The 22,326-nt window shown below is 33.4% G+C and overlaps 3 protein-coding genes across 13 annotated transcripts in view; 1 reads left to right on the top strand and 2 right to left on the bottom strand.

Moving 5' to 3' along the window:
• Positions 1-22,326, top strand: part of LOC140756121 (adenylate cyclase type 2) — a 161,146-nt gene that overhangs the window by 3,315 nt on the left and 135,505 nt on the right. The gene's annotated exons all lie outside the window — the stretch shown is intronic.
• Positions 1-22,326, bottom strand: part of LOC140756122 (uncharacterized) — a 163,286-nt gene that overhangs the window by 14,560 nt on the left and 126,400 nt on the right. The gene's annotated exons all lie outside the window — the stretch shown is intronic.
• Positions 7,977-12,385, bottom strand: LOC140755904 (uncharacterized). The gene is made up of 2 exons (XM_073091255.1): positions 11,479-12,385; positions 7,977-11,381 (listed from the first exon to the last, which is right to left on the bottom strand). Exons 1-2 carry the CDS (start codon positions 12,223-12,225, stop codon positions 11,370-11,372), a joined length of 759 nt encoding a protein of 252 aa, XP_072947356.1. The 5' UTR covers positions 12,226-12,385; the 3' UTR covers positions 7,977-11,369.

Genomic DNA, 22,326 nt, shown 5'->3' with positions numbered 1-22,326 from the left:
GTGAGCGGTAAACACTTCTAACATAAGTCAGTGATAAGCGTGGCGGTGTAGTTGGATCACGAATTATACTTACCATCACCAGGTAATTCCTAAAACTACGTTCTTACCGACACAATCGTCATTACAAACTCGAGTTTTTTTGTGAATTAAGCAGAGTAAAAATTAGAGAACAACTTTATTATAAAAGCGATCCAGTTGCAATGTTATTGAAGGTCGTAGAACCCTTTGTGGTTCCACTCCGGCGGCACCACTGCCACACCTATTTCTGCTTATAACAGTAGTGTTATTCGCTGCTGTGTTCCGTTTTGAAGGGTGTGGTAAAGGAGACATACTTTTTCGAGACGTTCCAGCTTATTCCTCAGGGGTAGCGGCGCATCTGTGGCCGACCTCAGGTAGGAATATCTAATCCTATCTGGGGTTGATTACAGATGTCTATGGACGGCAGTAGCCACTTGGTTGTAAGTGAACTGCATGCTCGTCTGCTACTTCTATATTATAAAAAAAATGTTCACAATATATATTTCTATTTTATATGTAATGACCAAATGTTAAAAGTATGTAAACTATACTTTATGAAATACCTATAGTACATACCTATATCGTCTGTGCAGTAAAAGACAAATCGCGTCTCTTTAATAACACTAATGGCTCAAAAATGATGCAATAACTAGTATTTTTATAAGCCACTTACAGGGTACGAAAAATTAAATTTTTTACGAGTCAGCGAGGGAAACATGAAAATCTTTTCGCACATAACTTATGTATCATGATGAAGATTTATAGCAATATAACCTTTTATGCTTCAGATATTCTACAAGATATTTATTGCTTCACTAAGTAGTTACGTCTATAGGTTTGCTCGTGAAAGAACTAGGCATATATTTTTTACTTTAGTTAAATTGAAGTAGCCGTCAGTGATTCTAAAATAACTGTATGATAACAAAATATACAGAAATTTACAAAAAACTGGTTTTGATGAAACTTTCACAAGGTGCAGATGGGTAAGACTTTTCTGCTTTCATTTCTTGAAAAATGCTTGTAAATTTTGTAAAAGGTTGTGATTAATCAAAATAACTATAATGCTTGAAATATTTAATAGGTACAGGCAATTGTACAAGAGCCCAAACAAATGTTTAAGATAATAAAACGTTTTACAAAATAATATACCTACCAATGTAAATAGGGCTTCAAAATTTTCCTTAATCTTTTATAAATGGAAAGGATTTAAGTAAATGCCTGTGCAAAAGTTAATGCTATCGCTTAAGGCGACTAATGACATTTCAACAAAGGAGAGATAAAATGTTTTAGGATCACAGCAAGAATAATTTAATCTTTATTATTCTTGTAGTAATACCCAGAGCGTTATAAAGATATTCTATAGTGATATCATAAGGGTTCCATAGTACCTGATAAAGCGTACAAGTTATTTATTAAAATAGTTAACAGTACGCACTTGTTGTTAAATCACAATTGAAGTCAAGCGTGTAATATACACGTGTAACAAAACTAAGTAATTTTATGGTAATCTATTCTATGAACAAAAAAAATCCAATACAGAGATTATCAGAAATAGTGCCAAATGTGCTAATATTTTTACATTATTGGCGTCATTTTGCAATAGTACATTACAATACGAGGACGAAAAATTTTTTTCTGACAAGTGTGAGTTTGCAGGCCGAGCCGCAGGCGAGGACTGCAATCACACGAGTCAGAAAAACATTTTTCGTCCGCGTGTTGTATAAAATTTTATATTACGGGGTCGGAAATGGGGGTTTTGCGCACGCGAAGCGTGCGTAAAACGTCAATTTACGCACGCCGTGATATAAAAAGTATAACGATATGGCAAAAAAGCCATCAATTTATTTTTCAATTATAATATGTTGGTAATAAATCTGACAATATTTTTCGTAGGCATTAAAACATGTACACCGGTTATTATTGGATTCTGGCTGAAAGTAATCGAATCTCGATGCGCTTAAACGACGTACAATATCGAACTAAAGTTCTACAACACCTTCAATGTCTTCTACGATCTACCTAAACTACTTTCGTGGCTAATTGTATTATCAGTTTGAACGTGAGTGCTTTGAAGTGTATGATTGTAAATAAACTCATCGGCTACATCAAAGAGAAACGTTGACATGCACCATATTTCAGTCCCCTGTTTACCATCTTATCGTTTTAGATTTTTGAAAAATAAGCATTCTTAGACTGTGCTTCGTCAGATGTAATGAGTTTGCGGTAAGCTATTTGCAGACCTTGTTATTATTTCTTGAGCTTGTGTTATTTGCCGACTATTGTCAATTTAATTTGTTTTTTATCTGACGGATTTTAACACAGTTATGAAGCGTCGTTGAATATGTTTAAATTGTGGGATTGGCATATCACATCCGTTTCAGTTTATTATTTTTAAGCAATCATCTTTTATGTTCTTATAATAATTTCTAGTTATGCTTATAGACTGGCGTCGTCACAAATTTGGAATGTCGAATTCTAAGCATAGTAGATTTGAAATTAATAACTTTTTAGATAAACTAAGTACGTTGATATTTTCATAAAAGTTACACAAAAGATCCCTTTATTCACTCTAGAGTCTAGACTCTAGAGCATAAATCATGCTATTTGAGATTTCCACAGATAACGTAAACCCATTACCAAAATGTCAGTTTAAAATTGTAGAGTGAATGCGTGAAATTAGTAGATTTGTATTTGTGGTGAAATTATCATTGTCATGTGACGCCGTGGCCTAATGTAGGTACAACGATTCGCAGCTCCAAATCCGAAATTATATCTACTAATTCATCTGGGAAAACTTTAAAGTCATAATTTATGTTCAGCTACTCGTACCATAGTATCATTGCCTCATTCGTCTCCTTTTTGTTCGATTTGAGTTTGAGAGTTTTGTACGTTTATGTGTATGTGTAAAACATACGTGCATTTTTATTGTAATTGATATATTGTGAAAAAATGTTATGATGTGGACAAAATTCTGACCGTGGTCGATATAGTTCATAAGAGGAATGATCTCGTGTTCTATAAAACGCCCTTTTGTTTGTATTTTCCCGAACACGACATGTAAGTCATTTCATCAGATTGAGTGTGTGCCAAGAGTATATTTATGATTTCATATTTTTATTTTTTAAAACTGAACATGATTTGACAAAATCGGTATTCTGAACAACGGCGAGAAAAATCCCTGTAATCTGTATCCGATACTGATTTTGATTTTTCCAAAAATGAAATAGCACAAGTAATGCGCAAGCGATCATAAAGAGGCATGATCAATTAGATGTAGCAAAAATTCTATCCATAATTATGTATAATCTTATATTTTTTCTTATAGGTATACTATTTATGTATAAGCATTAATTGTAACTTTTAAAGAACAAATTGAATTTATTGGGTATTGCTAATTATTTGGAATTTAAAACTGTTGATTTGAAGCTGTAATTTGCTTCTTAGTGGAATTTAACAGCGTCTTATAACGTTTTAACTATACCTCGTGCCAAATTACTTTGTATTTTATTATTCGAATAAATAAGGGATTTATTAGTTAATTTCAGTTTAGAATTCTAACACTTACGTTGAGAAATTTGACATCTTAAATCCAACTCCAATTATCTTTATAGATATCTTCGTTAATTAAAACCAATAACATTCAAGAATCAACTTTTATCAACTTAAAACTGCAGTAAAACTTAAGGAGCAAATTCCAGCAATGATTTAATTTGAGTTTAATTAAACGCAGTGTTGAATGTCAAAGCTCTTATTGCCATTCGATGTTTAAATTCCACGTTTATTTTTGCGCAGTACTGGCCAGATGCGAAGTTATTGTAATTGATTAATTTTCTTATGATCTTTGTATACGACTGTTGTGATCGCAGTCTGGTGCAAAGTCGATTGATGTATCTATACTAATATTATAAAGACGAAAACTTTGTTTGTTTGTTTGATTGTAATGAATAGGCTCAAAAACTACTGGACCGATTTTAAAAATTCTTTCACCATTCGAAATCTACATTATCCACGAGTAACATAGGCTATATTTTATATGAAATATATTTGATAAATAGATTTTGAGGCGATACAAAGTTTGCCGGGCCAGCTAGTTACTTATATAATTCAATGAGAGGCTCCGATATACAAAGAAAATAGGGATACTGTATTTGATTGAAAAGACACATAACTTCGGTGATGATGAAGAGTAGGATCTTTATTCGTTCTTTGGCATTTTAGCTCATTATTCTTTATAAACTTGTCAGCATTTCTATTTATAAAATATATTGCTATGAGTTTAAAGCAAAAGTTTCATAAGTGTGATGAAGAGTTAAAATATTTATATGTTTTATTCATCCTGTATCGGAATATATTATATGAGTAGGAGGTTGAAAAAAATATTTATCAAATGAGTAATAGTTAGTCACGTAAAATCCAACGAGGAATTCGAAACATTTTCGATTTAACCCAAAAATATTTACAAATTCGACAATATCTCACACTCTATCATTTTTATGTTATCTTTTTAACAAGGAGCGATCTCAATTCGCCGAATCTGTTTGGTTCACAGAAGTTTAAGACTTCCGTAGATACTGAATTAAAAGTAATATTTTTTATGTACCGTAAAGTACTTTATTGTAAACAAATTGTGTAGATTATTCATATCAGTGTATAAGTTGAAAGGCTGGAAAATGCTTTGAAAATCTTTTTGAGAGATTATTTGTATCTTGCGGTGGGTATTTATAGCCTTGTAGCAGGTGTAACATAGATGCCCTGGATCGTACAAAATCTTATAGGAAAATGTTAATGCCACTATCGTCAATCACTTTAGTTTTACAAATACAAAATTGTTTGAGGTAAAAATATATGTAGCTTTTAATAGTTCCGAGTCAAACTTACACTATGCACCCAGTACACTTGCACTCGCCGTCATTTCCAAACGTTTATCCACATTGCGATACGTTAAAAAAAGACTCCAAACATTTTGCAATTTTACAACGCTTCCGATGAGATAGTTATGAAAAAATCCGAAAATGCAACCATGAATAATATATCAAAATCGTTGACACGAGTGGGCGACGTGCCAAATTTAAATAAACCCGGCATTTTGTGTTATTACTCCCTGTCAACAATAGATTCTGAATTCTATTAAATCAGGGATTTCTTGGAGTTTAATTTTATTTGTCAGGAGTCATTTATCAAGCGTTTGTAAATTGGGTAGTTTAAATTTAGTGTTCAAAAGTATTTTTGATGTTTACATTATTTTGTTGCTAATAGCTAACATGATTCCGGTTACATAATTTATTATTTCTCTGAAAGTTACATATTTTGAAATGTTATTTCAATACCTACTTACAAACAAGGGGAACTAAATTGACAACCGTCTCCGAGAAACTAAATATACTACATATACAATATACAGAATGAAGATAACACATAGATGCATACGAGTATGTAGGTAACATGAAACTTTATTGCTTAAAATACAATCAAATGAAAATGTATCCTTCTTAAGCTTATCCGCAAACGCATTATCACCTGGAGCCGTTGCGCACGCCGCAAACATATCGAGTGAACTCATTAGGTTAATCCTTTCAGACAGGCGATGGTGACGTACTTACAATCCTTCCGATGTTGCATAGTGCACGTTGAATAAGCAGGTGATATCATTGTAGATTTTAATTTGTCCTGGAACCTCCCTAGTAATATAAATCTTTTCTACTGGGCTTATATATCTTCATATTTCATTCCATCTATTACTATACTATCCCACTGAAGTGTACGCGACTCCTCAATTTGCGAAAGGTTAAGGCCGTTCATACCTTTGAGAACTTTTTACTTTTTAAGTGAATACTCAAGAGGGTGGAGATAATCTATGTGAGGTTATTTTATTCCCCTTCCCGGTTATAACAAGTGAAAAATGTAAAGTTAATTTTCAATATGTGGATTAGTAATCGAATCAGCAATTTGAGAGACCGATATAACGGCACATAATTTTGACTTTAACTTTAATCGATTAAGTAGTTGGATTAACGTTTTACCAAAATACCAAGTCAATGAATGTCAACTTGGAGAACAAATGTTTAGAGGAAGTCATAATAACGACATTTCCCAATAAACGAAAACCGCTACAATCGACTTCATTGTACATCAAAACATCGTAAAGTTGCGGAGACATAGCGCAACAGGAGTTCGTGCTACAGGAATAACCGCCAAGTTCAGTGTGGAGACACTTGGCAAAACGCCAGACAATGAAAGTTATATATGTGATAAAACTGTAAAACTGATTGATTGACAGAGATACAATTTAAATTGGTATGTTAGATGGATGACTTTTATAGGAACAAAGTCGATGAGGCGGTGAGAATGCTTATTTTTACGAAATGTAAAGACATAAATAATATACAAACTATTGTTTGGAAAGACAAATAATAATTTGAATATTATTTATATAAAACAATTTAACCTAAATTACACAAATGTTCATTAGTTGATAATAAGGTGTTAAGTATTTTATTTTCAAATTATTTAGTATCTGATTAGAGTTATCATGTGTAATTACTTTACATTCTTCAATATAATATCAATCAAGTCTCTTCACTTACACACTTCATTGACTTCGTGCTCAAATACATCGGATGGCGGATACATCGCGCAATACTGAGATGCACGGAACGAGGATAATTTGATTTACTAAGTTCAGTGCGGAGACACTTGGCCATAAGCCAGCGGCTATCATTATAATAACGAACACGTGACATTACACATTTCATTGATAACTAATTTTTTGGGTTGTATGTTTGATGATATTATTTAGTGTTAATTAACTAATTATAATTTTGATGTGAATCATGAATTTAGCTTTGGTGTAAATTATAAATATAATGTAATTCTATGGCTGTATCGCTCATTAAATTATTCATTAAACTTTGAAACGTTATTTATAACACTAAATATTAAGTGTAGTAGAAGTGTAGTGAAGACTAGTACTTTAAGATGTTTAATCGGGAAATCTTTAAGTAATAGTGATTTCTTGAAACGCAGCATGCGAGTATAAAGTGCCAAGTTCACGGAGACACTTGGCAACGCGCCAATACTACTTGTTGCTATGTTTACTGATAACATCTGCCTTTGAAGTAAAATCAACAATATATGTAAACCCTAACGTAAGGAATTTTAATAGGCTGTTTCTAAATAAGTATGTCTTTTAATTACACCTTACAATATTTATTGCAATGTCAAGCCGGGTTATTTGGCAATTCTCCAGCTGTTTGCTATATTTACACAAAAATATTTTTTTACGAAATTTTTAACTGTGTTTTATAAAATTCTGGGGTAAAAGTAATGTTATAGTCGCATTTTGTCGTGTACCTAACTGGAATATGCGATCCTCTAATTTTATGCGAATATTTTGACTCAGGTATTAAAGTGACCGCAGAAAAACAGCACAATCTCCATATTAACATACTCACATTTTACATTCATTTTATTACAACATAGATAAACGTAGCTAAACAATAGATATTCTAATATAATATGCCACAAACTCTATTAAAATATAAAAATAGGATTCGGTAATAACCGCGGAATCTGTTTATCTATCTAAGCCTGTGTAATCTTCGTATGAATTATATCATATATATAAGAAAATTAAAATTAAAATGTATATTATTTTTATCATAATGGATAGTTTTAAAGTTATGAGCTAACTGCCGTTCTACATTATTGTTTGTTTTCATACTTGGCCTTAAATATCGTCTCGTGTCCTTCCTAAATCAACCGCTATACCTTGGCCTGTTTAAATTCTGAAAATCATTAGATGTCTATTAAGGCGCCGCATATACTAGCGCCAGTATTAATTGTGTGAAAGAATGTTATGAAATTCGAGAAAAAAAATTGACAGCTTGTTGGCATATTTCAAAGTTCTTAGTCAGCTAGACAAATATAATAGACCCACTGTTGTATTAGTTGAAACACAATTTTGTACTTTATTACTTCTTTTATTTATTAGGCCTCAATTAAACATTATACTTTCTTACAGAACTCCTAATCCTTTTTTACTCCCGCCATCTTATATCCTATTGTCCGGTTTTAGTCTTACCAGCTCCCTTTCAGTGTTGCCACTCGTAGCTCCCTTCTACCTGTCATGTTCCATTCTTCCAACATCCTCCTCTTTTAATCTTTTAATGAATTGTGTTTTACTATTTGTTACATGTTATGACAATTTTGTTACAATGTCTTGTTATACAAAATTATAATTACAAATTACAAATATTATTATCCTAATGTAAATTTAAACAAATATTTATTTTCTCTTAACATAGTCGTTAAGTTAATCACCATATTTAATCAATAATCATAAACATATTTTGGTATGTAACATACATAATAATCATCCAGATATTTAGGTTTCCTTACAAGCCTTTCAGACCTCCTTTGTGACTGTTCCGGATCATTAGTACTATCCTTTTCTAAATAATCTTCAACAACTGACTGACTATTATTTTCACCGGTTGAAAGACTTGTTGGTGTCCCCTCACAAAATTGATCTAAGTAATCACTATTTATAGGCCTGCCTGGTGAAATGTGAGAAAAGGCTTTATTCAAATGCCACCGATTCCGTCTAAAGTTACCCTTGTCAGTACTTACAATATAAGATCTAGGTTCATCACATTTTTTTACAATAGTCCCATAAGATTTTAAATCTGTAATCCAAACTTTATCTTCTATGTCTAAATCTGGCAAATTTGATGCTTTATGCCTCTTATTGTAGTAATATGCAGTCTTATGTTTCCTTTCAATTTGTTTATTCTTCAATATGTCTTCAACTATTACCGGCTTATTTAATTTACTAGGTAGAATAGGTAAATTGTCACGTAATTTACGATTGAACATTAATTCTGCTGGACTATAACCCACTTCCAAAGGAGTATTCCTATACACTAGCAAAGCTAAATAGATATCTTCATTTTTAGACAATAAAGACTTTGCTATTTTAACCCCAGACTCTGCCAGTCCATTACTCTGTGAATAATAAGGACTGCTGGTGATAGATTTAAACCCATACTCATTAGCAAAATTATTAAATTTACTTTTAAATTGCGTGCCACAGTCTGACCTAACTACTTCTGGTATGCCATATCTGGAAAATACTTCTTTACACTGAATTATTACTGAATCTTCGGTTAAGTCTTTTAATTTTGAAATTTCCAGAAATCTAGAATAATAATCTATCATTACAATGTACCAACTATTGTTAAATTTAAACAAATCGATTCCTACTTTCTGCCAAGGACGATCAGGTATGGATTCAATAATCATTTCCTCTTTGTGATTTTGATAAAGTTCAATACATTTACTACAAGTTTTAACCTTACTTTCTATTTGCTTAGACAGTCCTAACCACCAAACTGATTGCTTAGCACGTTCTCTGCATTTTGAGATACCCAAATGACCTTTATGTATTTTATCTAAAATTTCTTCTTGCATGGAATTTGGAATAACAATTCTGGAATTAAATAAAAGAATGTCAGCTTCGATAGAAAAGTTAACTCTGTACTGATAATAATCTTTGAATGAACCTAGACAATTTTTTCTCGGCCAACCTTGCACAGTAAATTGCTTTAATTTGATACAAATGTTACACTTATTTTGTTCTACTTTTATCCTTTCTAATATTTCACTTGATAAGGTTTCATTAGTGAGTGAATTAAGATCTATTTCTTCCAAATTTTGAGTAACATTAGTTAACGGCATAGGTTGCCTTGATAATGCATCTGCCACTACCAATTCTTTACCCGGTGTGTATACAACTTTGTAGTCAAATTTTGTAAGTTTAAGCCGTAATCTTAACAATCTTGGACTCAGATCATTTAATTGTTTAGTTTGTAATATTTGAAGGAGTGGTTTATGATCTGTTTCCAAAAAAATTTGAATACCTACAATATAGTCTTTAAACTTCTCAGCTGCCCAAGTAAGTGCTAAACATTCTTTTTCTATCTGTGCATAGTGTTTTTCAGCTGCTGTGAGAGTTCTACTGGCATACATAACAATTGATCGTTGACCCTGTCTATCAACTTGCATCAAGGCTGCTCCCAACCCATAACAACTACTATCAGCTGATACTATTATGGTCAGAGATGGATCATAATGTGCTAATGTAGGTGATTCTTTGAGTTTATTTTTTATGTCCTGAAATGCCAGTTTTTGTGCATTTTCCCAAACAAACATGTGATCTTCTTTTAAAAGTGAGTACAAAGGTTCCAGTAAATGAGACTTTTTAGGAATAAATCTGCCTACAAAATTAACCATACCTAGAAACTGTAATAGTTCTTTCTTATTAGAAGGTGCACTGAAAGAGTCTATTGCTTTAATTCTTTCCGGATCTACTTTTATTCCTATTTCATTTATTATGTGACCTAAATAACTAACCTCCTTGACTCTAAAAATACATTTGCTCTTGTTTATGGTTAACCCTTCCGCATGTAATCTTTTTAAAACTTCTTTAAGCATTCTGTCATGGTCTTCCCTACTTTCCTCAAATATTAGAATATCATCCATATGTATTGCCACTTTAAGATCCTTAAACAAATTAGAGAACTTCATACTGAAATATTCAGGAGCACAATTAAGTCCAAACGGTAAACGATTATATATATATCTTCCAAATGGAGTTATAATAGTTGTAAGCTTTTTTGATTCCTCGTCTAACTTTATTTGATGGAACCCTGAAGTAGCGTCAATCTTAGAAAAATATTTAGCCCCTTTTAGCTTTGCCAATGTATTTTCCACCTTTGGAATAGGATAAACCGGTCTTAGAATATTCTTATTTACCTCGGTGTAATCCCCACAGATTCTTACTTTATTATTTTTATATATAACAACAATAGGTGAAACAAAATCAGTCGCCTCTTCAATTGGACTAATTATTCCTAATCTCTCTAATTTATTAAGCTCTTCCTTAACTTTTGGCCATAAGGGAATTGATATATTCCTAGGTGAGGAATGGACATAATGTTTTGGATTCTCTATTAATTTAATATGAAACTCATCCTTAAAAACACCCAACTCATTAAATATGTTTGGAAATTCTTTCTCAATAGCATTTTCAATATTACTAGTCCAATTATCATACATACTAACTGCACATATTTCAATGACCTTCATAGCCTCAATAGCAGGTCTTCCTAAAATAGCTGATTTTAACCCTCTAATAACATAAACCTTACCTTCAAACTTATTATTTTTATATTCTAATTTTAGTCTTACAGTTCCAATAACTTGCAATCTTGTGCCGTCTGGCCCCTTCACTTTATCATCACAGTTCACTATAAAAAACTGGCATTCCAAAGCTAAGTCCTCTGATATGGCACTTATATCTGCTCCTGTATCAATTAAAAAGTTCACTTTATCTTTGGATTTGCTCCCTTGTGTCATACAAACATCAATTAAATATTTATGTTTAGTTTCACAGAAACTCACCTCATATTCAGTTTTATCACACTTCTCCACATTTCTTACTGATTTTCCTCGACAAAAACGGGCAAAGTGTCCCACTCTTTGACACTTATGACATGTCACTTTATATGCTGGACACTTATCCCTGGGGTGTCTCTGTAACCCACAGAACCAACATTTCTGTGTTTTCTTTCTATAAGTATCTTCTTTAATTACATTTATGACTTCTTCTTTTTCTCGCATAACCTTGCACTCTTCTTTTTGAATTTCTGTTTGCTTTCCCATTAAAGTTGCTTCTTCTAAGGTTAAATCATTCTTTAACAGCATTCTGTCGCTGACATTTTTGTCGTATATTCCTGTAACGATCCTGTCCCTGATTAACTCTTCTTTGAGTGTTCCATACTTACAATTCTCAGCTATTTTATGTAAGTCCGTTATAAATTCGTCAAATTTTTCCCCTTCTTTTTGAACTCTTGCATTAAATTTGTACCGTTCATAAATGACGTTCTTCTTTGGAGAAAAGAACGTGTCAAATTTTTCGATAAGTTTGTCATACGAAAGTTTTTCCTCAAATTGAATAATTATATCTTCGGCTTTCTCCCCCATGCAGTACAGCAAACAGTCAATTTTGTTCTGATCCGTATATTCTGCATGGCCAGACAACGCTATATATCGGAGAAATCTTCTTTTGTATTTTGGCCATTCTTCCGGCACAAAACTGAATTGTCCCGGAGGAGGGACTTTCATCAACTTTTCCTGTTCTGCCACCATGTTGTATTAGTTGAAACACAATTTTGTACTTTATTACTTCTTTTATTTATTAGGCCTCAATTAAACATTATACTTTCTTACAGAACTCCTAATCCTTTTTTACTCCCGCCATCTTATATCCTATTGTCCGGTTTTAGTCTTACCAGCTCCCTTTCAGTGTTGCCACTCGTAGCTCCCTTCTACCTGTCATGTTCCATTCTTCCAACACCCACTTGAGTAAAATGGTGTTACATCGATCGTCTTTTATTTAATTTATAATATCATTTGCTTATGATACTAGTATAAAGTTAAAAGATAGGATATCTCGAGAAGTTCTTCTATCTACTCAAGAAAGCAATAATAAAACAGTATTGAGATATAAATTATAAGTAGGTACGGAATCTGATAAATTATTTCTAATAAATATGGATATAACTTTAAAAATATCCTGAGGTTTAAACGGATTATTCTTTTTAATAAATTCTTATGACTCGTATTTGGACCTCTTACGTTAGAGACCATTATTCTTGATCACCTTAGCAACACGTACTCGTATAACTACAGCAGCTGCTGTTCAATAAATATATTAAAGATTTATCTAGGCATCTGTCAAAATCTATAAAAATGTTTGTGCGTATAGACAAATAATCAAAAGCTCTTTTGATATTTTTGGCACGAATCTAGCAATAATTTACGGTCACAGTAATGTCTCTCAGGAAACGGAAATTCCCTTCCGTCATAAATTTTCTAATGGTGAACTAACATACAAACAACAGTTTGCTTGGTGGGTTCATATCGTTCAAACGAAGTTTTTTGATATTATGTTAGGCTTTGAAAATTACTAGATGGTGGTAGAACCCTTTGAGGTCCGACTCCGGCGGCACCACCGCCACACTTATTTCTGCCTTATAACAGCAGTGTTAAGCACTGCTGTATTCTGGTTTGAAGGGTGTGGTAAGGGAGACAGACTTTTCCGAGGAGTTCCAGCTTATTCCTCAGGGGTAGCGGCGTATCTGTGGCCGACCTCAGGAGGAATATCTAATCCTATCTGGGGTTGATTACAGATTTCCATGGGTGGCAGTAGCCGGTTACCATCAGGTGGACTGCATGCTCGTCTGTTACTCCTATATTATAAAAAAGACACACACAGCAAAAGGTGTGACAGTAATATCGTGTATGTGTGTTCTGAGATTAACCATGAGGCTGGTCGATTATACCTTCTGATGCAAAAAACGGGTATTATAAATTTGATGCATCTGTGAGTCTGTACGTCTTACTATGAGGTAACAAGCGTAATAACGAAGTCTTTTGTATGAGGCGAGACTAACCTTAAACGAGATCGATTTGTCTAACTCCGAACAAAAAAGATGTGTCTTATAAATTTCAAACATCTCTTAGTTTTTACTAGCAGAAATAGGTAAGGTGGTGGTGCCATCAAAGTCGCACTGCGAAGGGTTCTATGACCTTCAAAAAATAAAGTTAACAGCATGACCATAGATAAGTATAGATATCTTACCGCCTTGTAATTGAAGGAAGCCATTAAATGGCTTAAACGGCTGACAATGTGTCGGCTATTTAATGGCTGTAATGGTGTAATTAATAAAAACAATGTGCAGTTAAGTGATGCAAAAACATGAATCGAATAAAAAGTGCAGAGAAATATGGTTTCATTCGTAAATGATCTAAAAACTACATTTTTTTTTAATATTTTTCAAACACGAAAATTGATGACAGTGACAATTTTAATTGTCGAAACTGGTTACATTTTCTTGTGAGTAATCTTTACCAATCTATGATATATTAAATGTATGATATGTTAAATGTTGTCCACATTTAACAGTCATGCTGTTTTGATCTGAGATCACATACGAGCAACTGAACATTCATATAAGTTTAACTGCCTGAAAGTTACAACTACAAGCAATATGACATGACAATAAATCTCCATTCATAGAATCACCACGCTTCGCCCTACCGCTGGCTGACAATGGCAATGAGCGAGATTTATGTAGTCCGATCATTATTCAATGAAGACAAGGCGGTTATGTCTTTGTATTTTGTATTGTGTCCTTAATACAATGTGTAACAATGTCTGCTTCTTTATGTAGAACTAAATAATAACAGGAGAGCATATTAGGTTTATAGTTTTGGCATAGATTAGTAAGTTTTTTGATCCAAAATCTCCTTTAGGAATTTGGAATGGAATAGGAATTGTACGAGATTCGACCGCATCTTAACCACGACGAATATTATGATTAATATGACTATCATCATTAGGCTTGATTGTCTATGATATTCCTGTATCGTCCAATAGTAACAAAAATCGTTTTAATTGTAAATGATTGTAACTTTTCACTTTGGGTGACCCGAGTCGTTAGACTGTGCCATAATAATCTGAAATAGACAGTAAACGTTTCTTGAAGAGTTTCTTTGAAATCACAGACTTGTATCTGCTACACTTTACATTTTAAATATATGCTCACCGCCATTATAAACACTTGATAACTAATTATCGTATAGGCTATAGCTAGTTTGATATATCTAGCTCTCTTGTCCTTGTTATTGAATGAGATTAACATGAAGGGGATTAATTAATAGACTGTTCCTTTGTTCCCTAGCGCTCATATAATCCTTACCATTTATTCAGTGGAATAATGTGTATGCATCAGATTATATCGATTAAGGATTTAAAGAGCGTTAAACCTATTATAATTTGGCTAGTTTGAGTCGTGAAAGCTCAGAGTTATCAGACTAGATCAGTGGTTTTCAATATAACTATTGGAATAATTTGTATTGTGCGTAAATACTATTTTTATATACAAAGCCTATAGTTCAATCAATATAAAAGAGTCAATCTTTTTAACTGATGATAATACTGTTGCATTTAGTTATACTATCGAGAAAGGTCGTGAACCTTTCATGTAATAATTCCGATTGAATAATTCCGATTGAATTCCGATCTTTGTAAGCGTATATTGTTTCAATTGTCTGATAATCTTGGGAATTATTTAATAAATTCCTTTATTCCTACCAAGAAACATCAAATTTCTTTTGTTATGAAGTTGAGGTAGGTAATACAGTCCATCAGAAGGTGAATGGTCACTATTGTAATCAATCCGAAACAATACAACAAAGATACAAGTATTAAGTATGGTCGGTTACAAATGTGTTGCTACTTCTCGGGAATAAAATGAAATGGTTTTAAAAAGCAATCTGCATTCCAAAATCACGGCAGACATTGACATTGATATTTAAAGAAGGAATACGTGTAGTGGTGGCGCTATCGGAGACAAGTATTAGCCTATAATATCATTAAATATTAGCGAAAAAAATATACTAACGTCAATTACAGCAGAGCGTAGGTAGCAATAGGTTTAAAATCTCCGGATGAACGCAAATGTCCCATAAATAAAATTAATATCCTCGCAATCCGCTGGCTATAAATTATCTTGTGGAATTACTTACACCGGTTTGGCTTTCATCATTACGACTTCGCAGAAGTGTGATGGAAAAGTCAGTTGAAAAATTGTGAAACGGGAGGTGAACTAATAGGAATTACTTCGACAGATTAAAGATATTATGCTATGATCATAAAGGCATGGTACATTTAAAACAAACATTAAAATTCATGTAGATGATCAACAAATTGCAACATGCCGGACCACTCATCTGTTTATGGTTATGCACGGTATGATATGGGTATCAAATAAAAAGTCTTCTAAGGAGAATACAAAAAAGGACGTCGCTAAAACCTTTTTTTAGAATTCTGTTAAAGAAACTAAATCTAAATCGGTTCAACTGTTCCATCCAAAGCCAACGATCTCTATCTAAACCAGCTAAGCCATTTAATTCCACTAGAGTAGCGACAAGTGCAAACGGTCGAACATCAACCGTTTCCTTGTTAAGAGCCTGAAATTGCTTTATGAAGCGGAATCGCTTTCAATGTAAATGGGAAGTCGGTGCAATTGTCCAAAGCAATGTGTCACATGGACCCGTTATATGGTTATTGTTTGGATTACGATGTTGGATTTAATTAATGGTTCTAAAGTTGTTCTATCGGACCAGAGAGATATCCTTCTAAACGGAATCAGGTCAAATCGTATCAAATTACACGTTAAACCCAATTTTTCGTCACATTTTAGGGTTTTTGGAATTTGATAAGGTCGTCCAAGTCCTTACCCTTCAAACAAGCTATAAAACCATTGATAAAATTATTTTATTCCTTCTATATTTGATGTGTAATTTAAATGTTCAAGATATTATCAATTTATTGGTTAGACTTATCATCATCAACAATAAGTTCTAATTTAAGGATATTCTTGCAAACAGCTCTGTTGATTCAAATGAAATTTTGTGAAAAGAATATTCACTGTACAGGTTTATCGATTTACACGTTATACGTTTTATTACCCGACTGCCAAGGAGGGGTTATGTTTTTACGTATTTGCATAATTAACTAAATATTGCTGTTAGAGGAATTTTGTTTAAAATTCCAGCGGCAGGTATGTAATAAAGTTGAACTTAGACATTGTTTTCCCGTTTGACATATTATTTTCAAGGACGATATTTGACGGTAGCTACCATTTCATATCATGTGACTTGTTTGCCTATTTCCTACATCAAGTACAGATCTCCTTTCAAATGATTATTTTCGAGGTTAATACTATATTCATGTAATGAGGATGACTATATTAATCTAAAGTAGGTAAAGACTATACTAATGGCCTTTGCCGAATTGATTACTTAATTCCTTTACGAGTATTTACCTCCGTAACTCAATCAACTTAGGTACACGCATTACTCACTCGATACATTATTCACTTGATAATTTGTGTACATTGAACACAAGTCAATCTGATTGATCTTCACGTTGCGGCACTTGTAGAGATTTATCGGTAACAGGTGGCTTCGCTGTAGGTACTTTGTTTATTTTTTTAAGTCTGAAATAGTACAATCACAGACATCAATTTTTCAATCACTTACGAGTATGTATGTCTTGTTTTGAGTAGCGACTACATTAATCTTCGCTTTACATAATCGTAAATATATGAAGTGATGACCGGTACTGATATTTTTGTGCAATTTATAATTTTAAGTATTGAATGAATAAAGTGAATCTTACAGAAATGTACGGGGAAGTAGAAATAACCTATGCTGTAAACACGATAAAGAAAAAACAATGTTTAATATTTTAAAATGTAAATCTGTTATTTAGTAATTACAATCGACTTTAATATCCTTACTAATTAAAAAGATAAAATGTTGGTTAAAAATATTTTGGTTTTCGGAACTTCTTTGCTTTGAAGACTTCGCAAAAGACTTGGTAAAAATCTTTCGTCTGATTATTTCGTAGCAACAATACATTATGTGCATTATATTTTCGTAACGGTCGACCGCCGTTCTGACTCGAGCATTGAAAATAAAACCGTTTAAATGAAATATGAGCTATTCTGAATTCAATTCAAATCAGTGCGAGCCGGTCTCGCTACTGAAATTATTGTTCCTCCTGGCTAGGCCTTAACTCATACGTATGAATCTGAATTAGATTTGAAGGTGCAATTGTTATTTCTATATCACTTCTATATAATAAAAAATAAAATACTTTTGAAGCAGGAAGACACTTACTCAGGAAGATAACTGCCCTTGGGTTGCAAGCTAGCATAGAGATGTCTTTTCACTCAGAAGCCCACTTTTACTTCCGATTATAAAATCGACATAGGTTTTTTTTTATATAATATGGAGTAGCAGTGGCTACTGCCGCCCATGGACATCTGTAATCGACTCCAGATGGGATTAGATATTCGGCCACAGATGTGCCGCTACCGCGGACTAAGCTAGAACGCCTCGGAAAAGTCCGCTCCCTTACCACACCCTTCAAACCAGAACACAGCAGCGCTTAACACTGCTGTTATAAGGCAGAAATAGGTGTGGCGGTGGGGCAGCCTGAGTCGAACCACAAAGGGTTCTACCATCTTCAAAAATGACGTGGTAGATAATAGGTATATGTTATAAGCACTTGACTTCGAAACATCCAAAACAAGCCATACCACTAAAATTAAGTTCCCATTGCCCCAACCAACGTTTCGTTTCGTGTTTCATAATGTTACTATGGTGGTTGTGGTACGTGTGAGTTATACCTAAGGCTGCAATAACAGCGTTATGAACATAAATTAAACCTGCAGCTACAGATTCTAATTACAATTCTGTTTTGAAAGTTCCGTTCGTCTCTAAACTAATTACCATATCCATTGTAACGGGCGAACTTTGCTCATTCTGTTTTCTTTGAATAGACTTTTAATCAAATGTCAGACTCATTCCAATTTCCAGCGTTCGATCATATCCAGAGATATCTGGCTATTGAAAGTCTTACAAAAATATTTTTCGCAGTGTCTGTAAAGGTTGTCCGAGTTTTTACATAGTATTTATTTTATTTGTAGCAATAAGTGTATCTGAGGGAAAATAGTTAAATATTTTTATTGAAATTCTTAAATATATTTTTATTTATTTATCGTGGTACTTTTATCCTAAAAGCCGTTTTTTTGTACTCGTAATATTCCTTTTTAATATCTACCATAACATAAATTCCCTTATGTGCGATTTCCAAAAGTACATGTTGTGCGGCTTCTCAAGGTCCGTAAATATACGAATTTATGCAAGAGGGGAGAACAACGAAAGACCTCATCAAAGCTCTTGGAACGTTTTTCTGAAGGTTTCGTTATTCGAAGCCATTTTGTCATTCCAAAATAGTAATATTTCTCAGTAATTAAATGTCTTCATAGATACTCTTATACATATCCAATTTCAAATAATGCTTGCTACAACCATATTGTATTTTAATTTATATTCTCCTACTAATATTCTCCAAACGTAAAAATACACTGAAGAACAAATTCAACAAAAGAACAAGAATAAATGTTTGTTTAGAACAATTATGTTAAAAGAAACCGTTTGTGTACGCGTCTGTCCACGTTATATCAAAAACAGCTGTGTTATGTGACCGCTGTTTAGGTAAGCTTTATTGCTTTTATCATCTGTATTCCGTGTGGAATGCGACCTATCGTTACATGAGGGTTACGCAAGTTTATAACGGTAGTTACGAAGGGTTACAAAGCGGTGACTTGCCATTTTCTCTGTAAGTGGTAGATGTTTATGTACAAATCCTTTCCTCAGGCGGAAAAAAAATTACTTATTTTTGTTTTCGGCGATAAAATTCAGATATTTGAACCGTTTGAACCCACTATACTAATCTTTTGTACATTTACAAGCTGGTAATCGAATCGATATCGAAACACAATCATAACTTTTTAACAAAATGTCTGATGTTGAAAACGTTACCGGAACAGTATTTTATGAGACTTACGCGAAAAAGCGTGGGTTTCACAAGAATATTAAATATACAAAATATATGTATTTATGTACGGTATCTGACAAGATTGTGGGTTACTTATAACAATTCTTTCATGTCACAAATGGATTATAGCGAAATCCTCAAACAGAAATGACGGTTATTTGTAACTGTCATATTATGTTGCTGAAGACCTTCTGTCTAAGTTACAAGATATAAGATACAAAGATCTCCTAAAGCTTCTGTTTCTGACAAGGATCTTATACGAGTAGTGTCACGTGTCACGTTATCATTAATAATGTAGAAAAACACGATGTATAAGTAAAATCCATAAACAAATTTGAATTAAAGCGAACTTTGAGGGGCTCTAAACAAAAAAATAGAATTAAAATTGATTAATTTATTTTTTGTATAATATAAGAGTAGGAGACCAGCATGCAGTCCACTTCATGGTAATTGGCCCAAGGAGGTCTGTTCTCAACAATCATCGTAGGAATAAGCTGGAATACTTCAGAAAAGTTTAACTCCTTTACCACCCTTCAAACCAGAACACAGCAGCGCTTATCACTGTTTTGTTAGGCAGAAATAGGAATAAATTAAATAACAGATTCCTGAGGTAGAAGCTCGCATACCGCCAGATAGAGACTTTGTGTGGAATATTTAGCGATATGAATATGGAAGGACGCATAGGGTTTATGTACACTTAAGTAGTGCTTCAACTATGAATGGTTTCTCTGAGTCACGTTATGACAGCTCGTCTCACTACTACTCATTAATAATGTCTAGGGAAACGTCGTGTGTGGTACGTAAGTGGTGTGTGATAATTTTAGTACCCAGATGTAATTTTACATTCCTGTAGATAGATTTAGAAAATAACTTCGCCCGGGGCATTGTATGGTGTTATCATACAAGGTGGTATAATATAATTGTACTAAGTACTTATACATATCTGGGGTTGATCACAGCCCATGGGCGGCGATAGTCACTATCTATCTTTATACTATCAGGTGGGATTCATGCTTATTTGAAAATAGTTTAAATAATAAAATTATTTACATTATGATATAAATAATCGCGTATTCTATCGTGCACCAAAACGAATATAATCAGCGAGAGTAGTGAAAAACATATGTATTAAAAAGTAGTAATTTAAAAATAACAGATGGGTTTTGCGTTGCTGTGATAGGCATGTAACTGTGTATTTATAACTGAGAGCCCATAATCATGAACTAGACAGAGTAACGTTAAACGTCATGCGGTGGACCGATTTTCCGGCCCACGTGCGATATGAAATCATGCGTTATAATAAGCAGTTTTTCAGTGCCGATAACGACATCGTTCATATTGATTATTTTCTTGGTGCTTTTAGATTCAACGACACGATGCTGGAAGTTACGAGCCCAATGAAAATTAAAACTGCATCATTTATTAGTGAAAAAGCACGAAAACTTCACACATTTCAAGGTTCCATGTGAGTAAAATTATGTCGTCGCCGATATATCGTGTCGTCTAATGGAAAGGCCTTTCAACGGTTTAATACGTGATATCACCAGCTGTTTAGTTCATGAACATCCGGACATAAAATATTTGCGGTATGACGCTAATTTTCAAGTTAGAAACCTGATATATCAGTACTTTGTTTAGTACAAAATGGACAAGTAGAAAATACGTATGATGTCATTCAAATAGGTCAAGTCTTATATTTAGAGAGCAAATACTTCGTTTTTATTAAAATTCGAATTCCTGTTCGAAAGATGTGCATTTTACGTTAATGAATACAAGTACCATCTTATGTTTGATTATACTCTATATATAAAAAAGTTAATTATGTAAGTAAGTATGCAATAAATTTCCAATTGTCCAACTGCACTTGATATATTCTAATCTACAAAAGAGGATATTTTGATAAACAACTGTAATATAGAGTACATAAAAGATTGGCGAAGGCTTTACTTCAAAATTAGGGTTTTAAATTCGAACCTTGGACGACCCCGAAGTTCGGCCTTAATTTTTTTAATCTTTATCTGCTGTCACGATTAGTACTAGCTTATAACTACTTAATAATGTCTCTTATATTAACTGAAGTGTATCACATTTTGTCTATATTCGGCGATGCATCATGTGTTGAATTAGTTACCCCTGTCTATTAATCCTAATCACCCATTGTTTACACATATTAGGCATACATTTATACGTGATCTCATTATCTATCCATCTGTTTGTAATCTCCGTTTAGATGGTTGTAATTTCCTCGTGATTTGATTACGGTGGCACTAACGTCACGGTTCAAACCCACTGTTTGCTGCTTTGTATGATATGAAACATGTGGTACGTAGAGGTATTATTATGATACTAGTAGGTAGTAGAAGCATTATGATTCGATGGGGGAGGTAACGTTGCCACACTAATTTCTATCGTGAAGCAGTTATGCGTTTCCGTGGAAGGGTGCCGGGTGTCTTATGTATTTTTTTTTTATAATATAAGAGTGGCAGACGAGCATGCAGTCCACCTGATGGTAAGTGGCTACTGCCGCCCATGGACATCTGTAATCAACCCCAGATAGGATTAAATATTCCTACCTGAGGTCGGCCACAGATGCGCTGCAACCCCTGAGGACTAAGCTGGAACGCCTCGGAAAAGTCTGTCTCCCTGACCACAAAATGACCATGTATGAAGTGACCATCTCAGTCCACAGCAGTTCTAATGCATGTGTTAGGTTTCAGTAAAACATTTAAATTGTGTGGAGCGAATCAGATATGTTCATGGCAGACAGTGGT

This window comes from Epargyreus clarus, unplaced genomic scaffold, assembly GCF_041222505.1.
Source record: "Epargyreus clarus isolate Ecla_fem2 unplaced genomic scaffold, WU_Ecla_fem_2.2 ptg000034l, whole genome shotgun sequence".
NCBI classification, from domain to species: Eukaryota; Metazoa; Arthropoda; class Insecta; order Lepidoptera; family Hesperiidae; genus Epargyreus; species Epargyreus clarus.
This window is presented reverse-complemented; position numbering and strand designations above follow the sequence as displayed.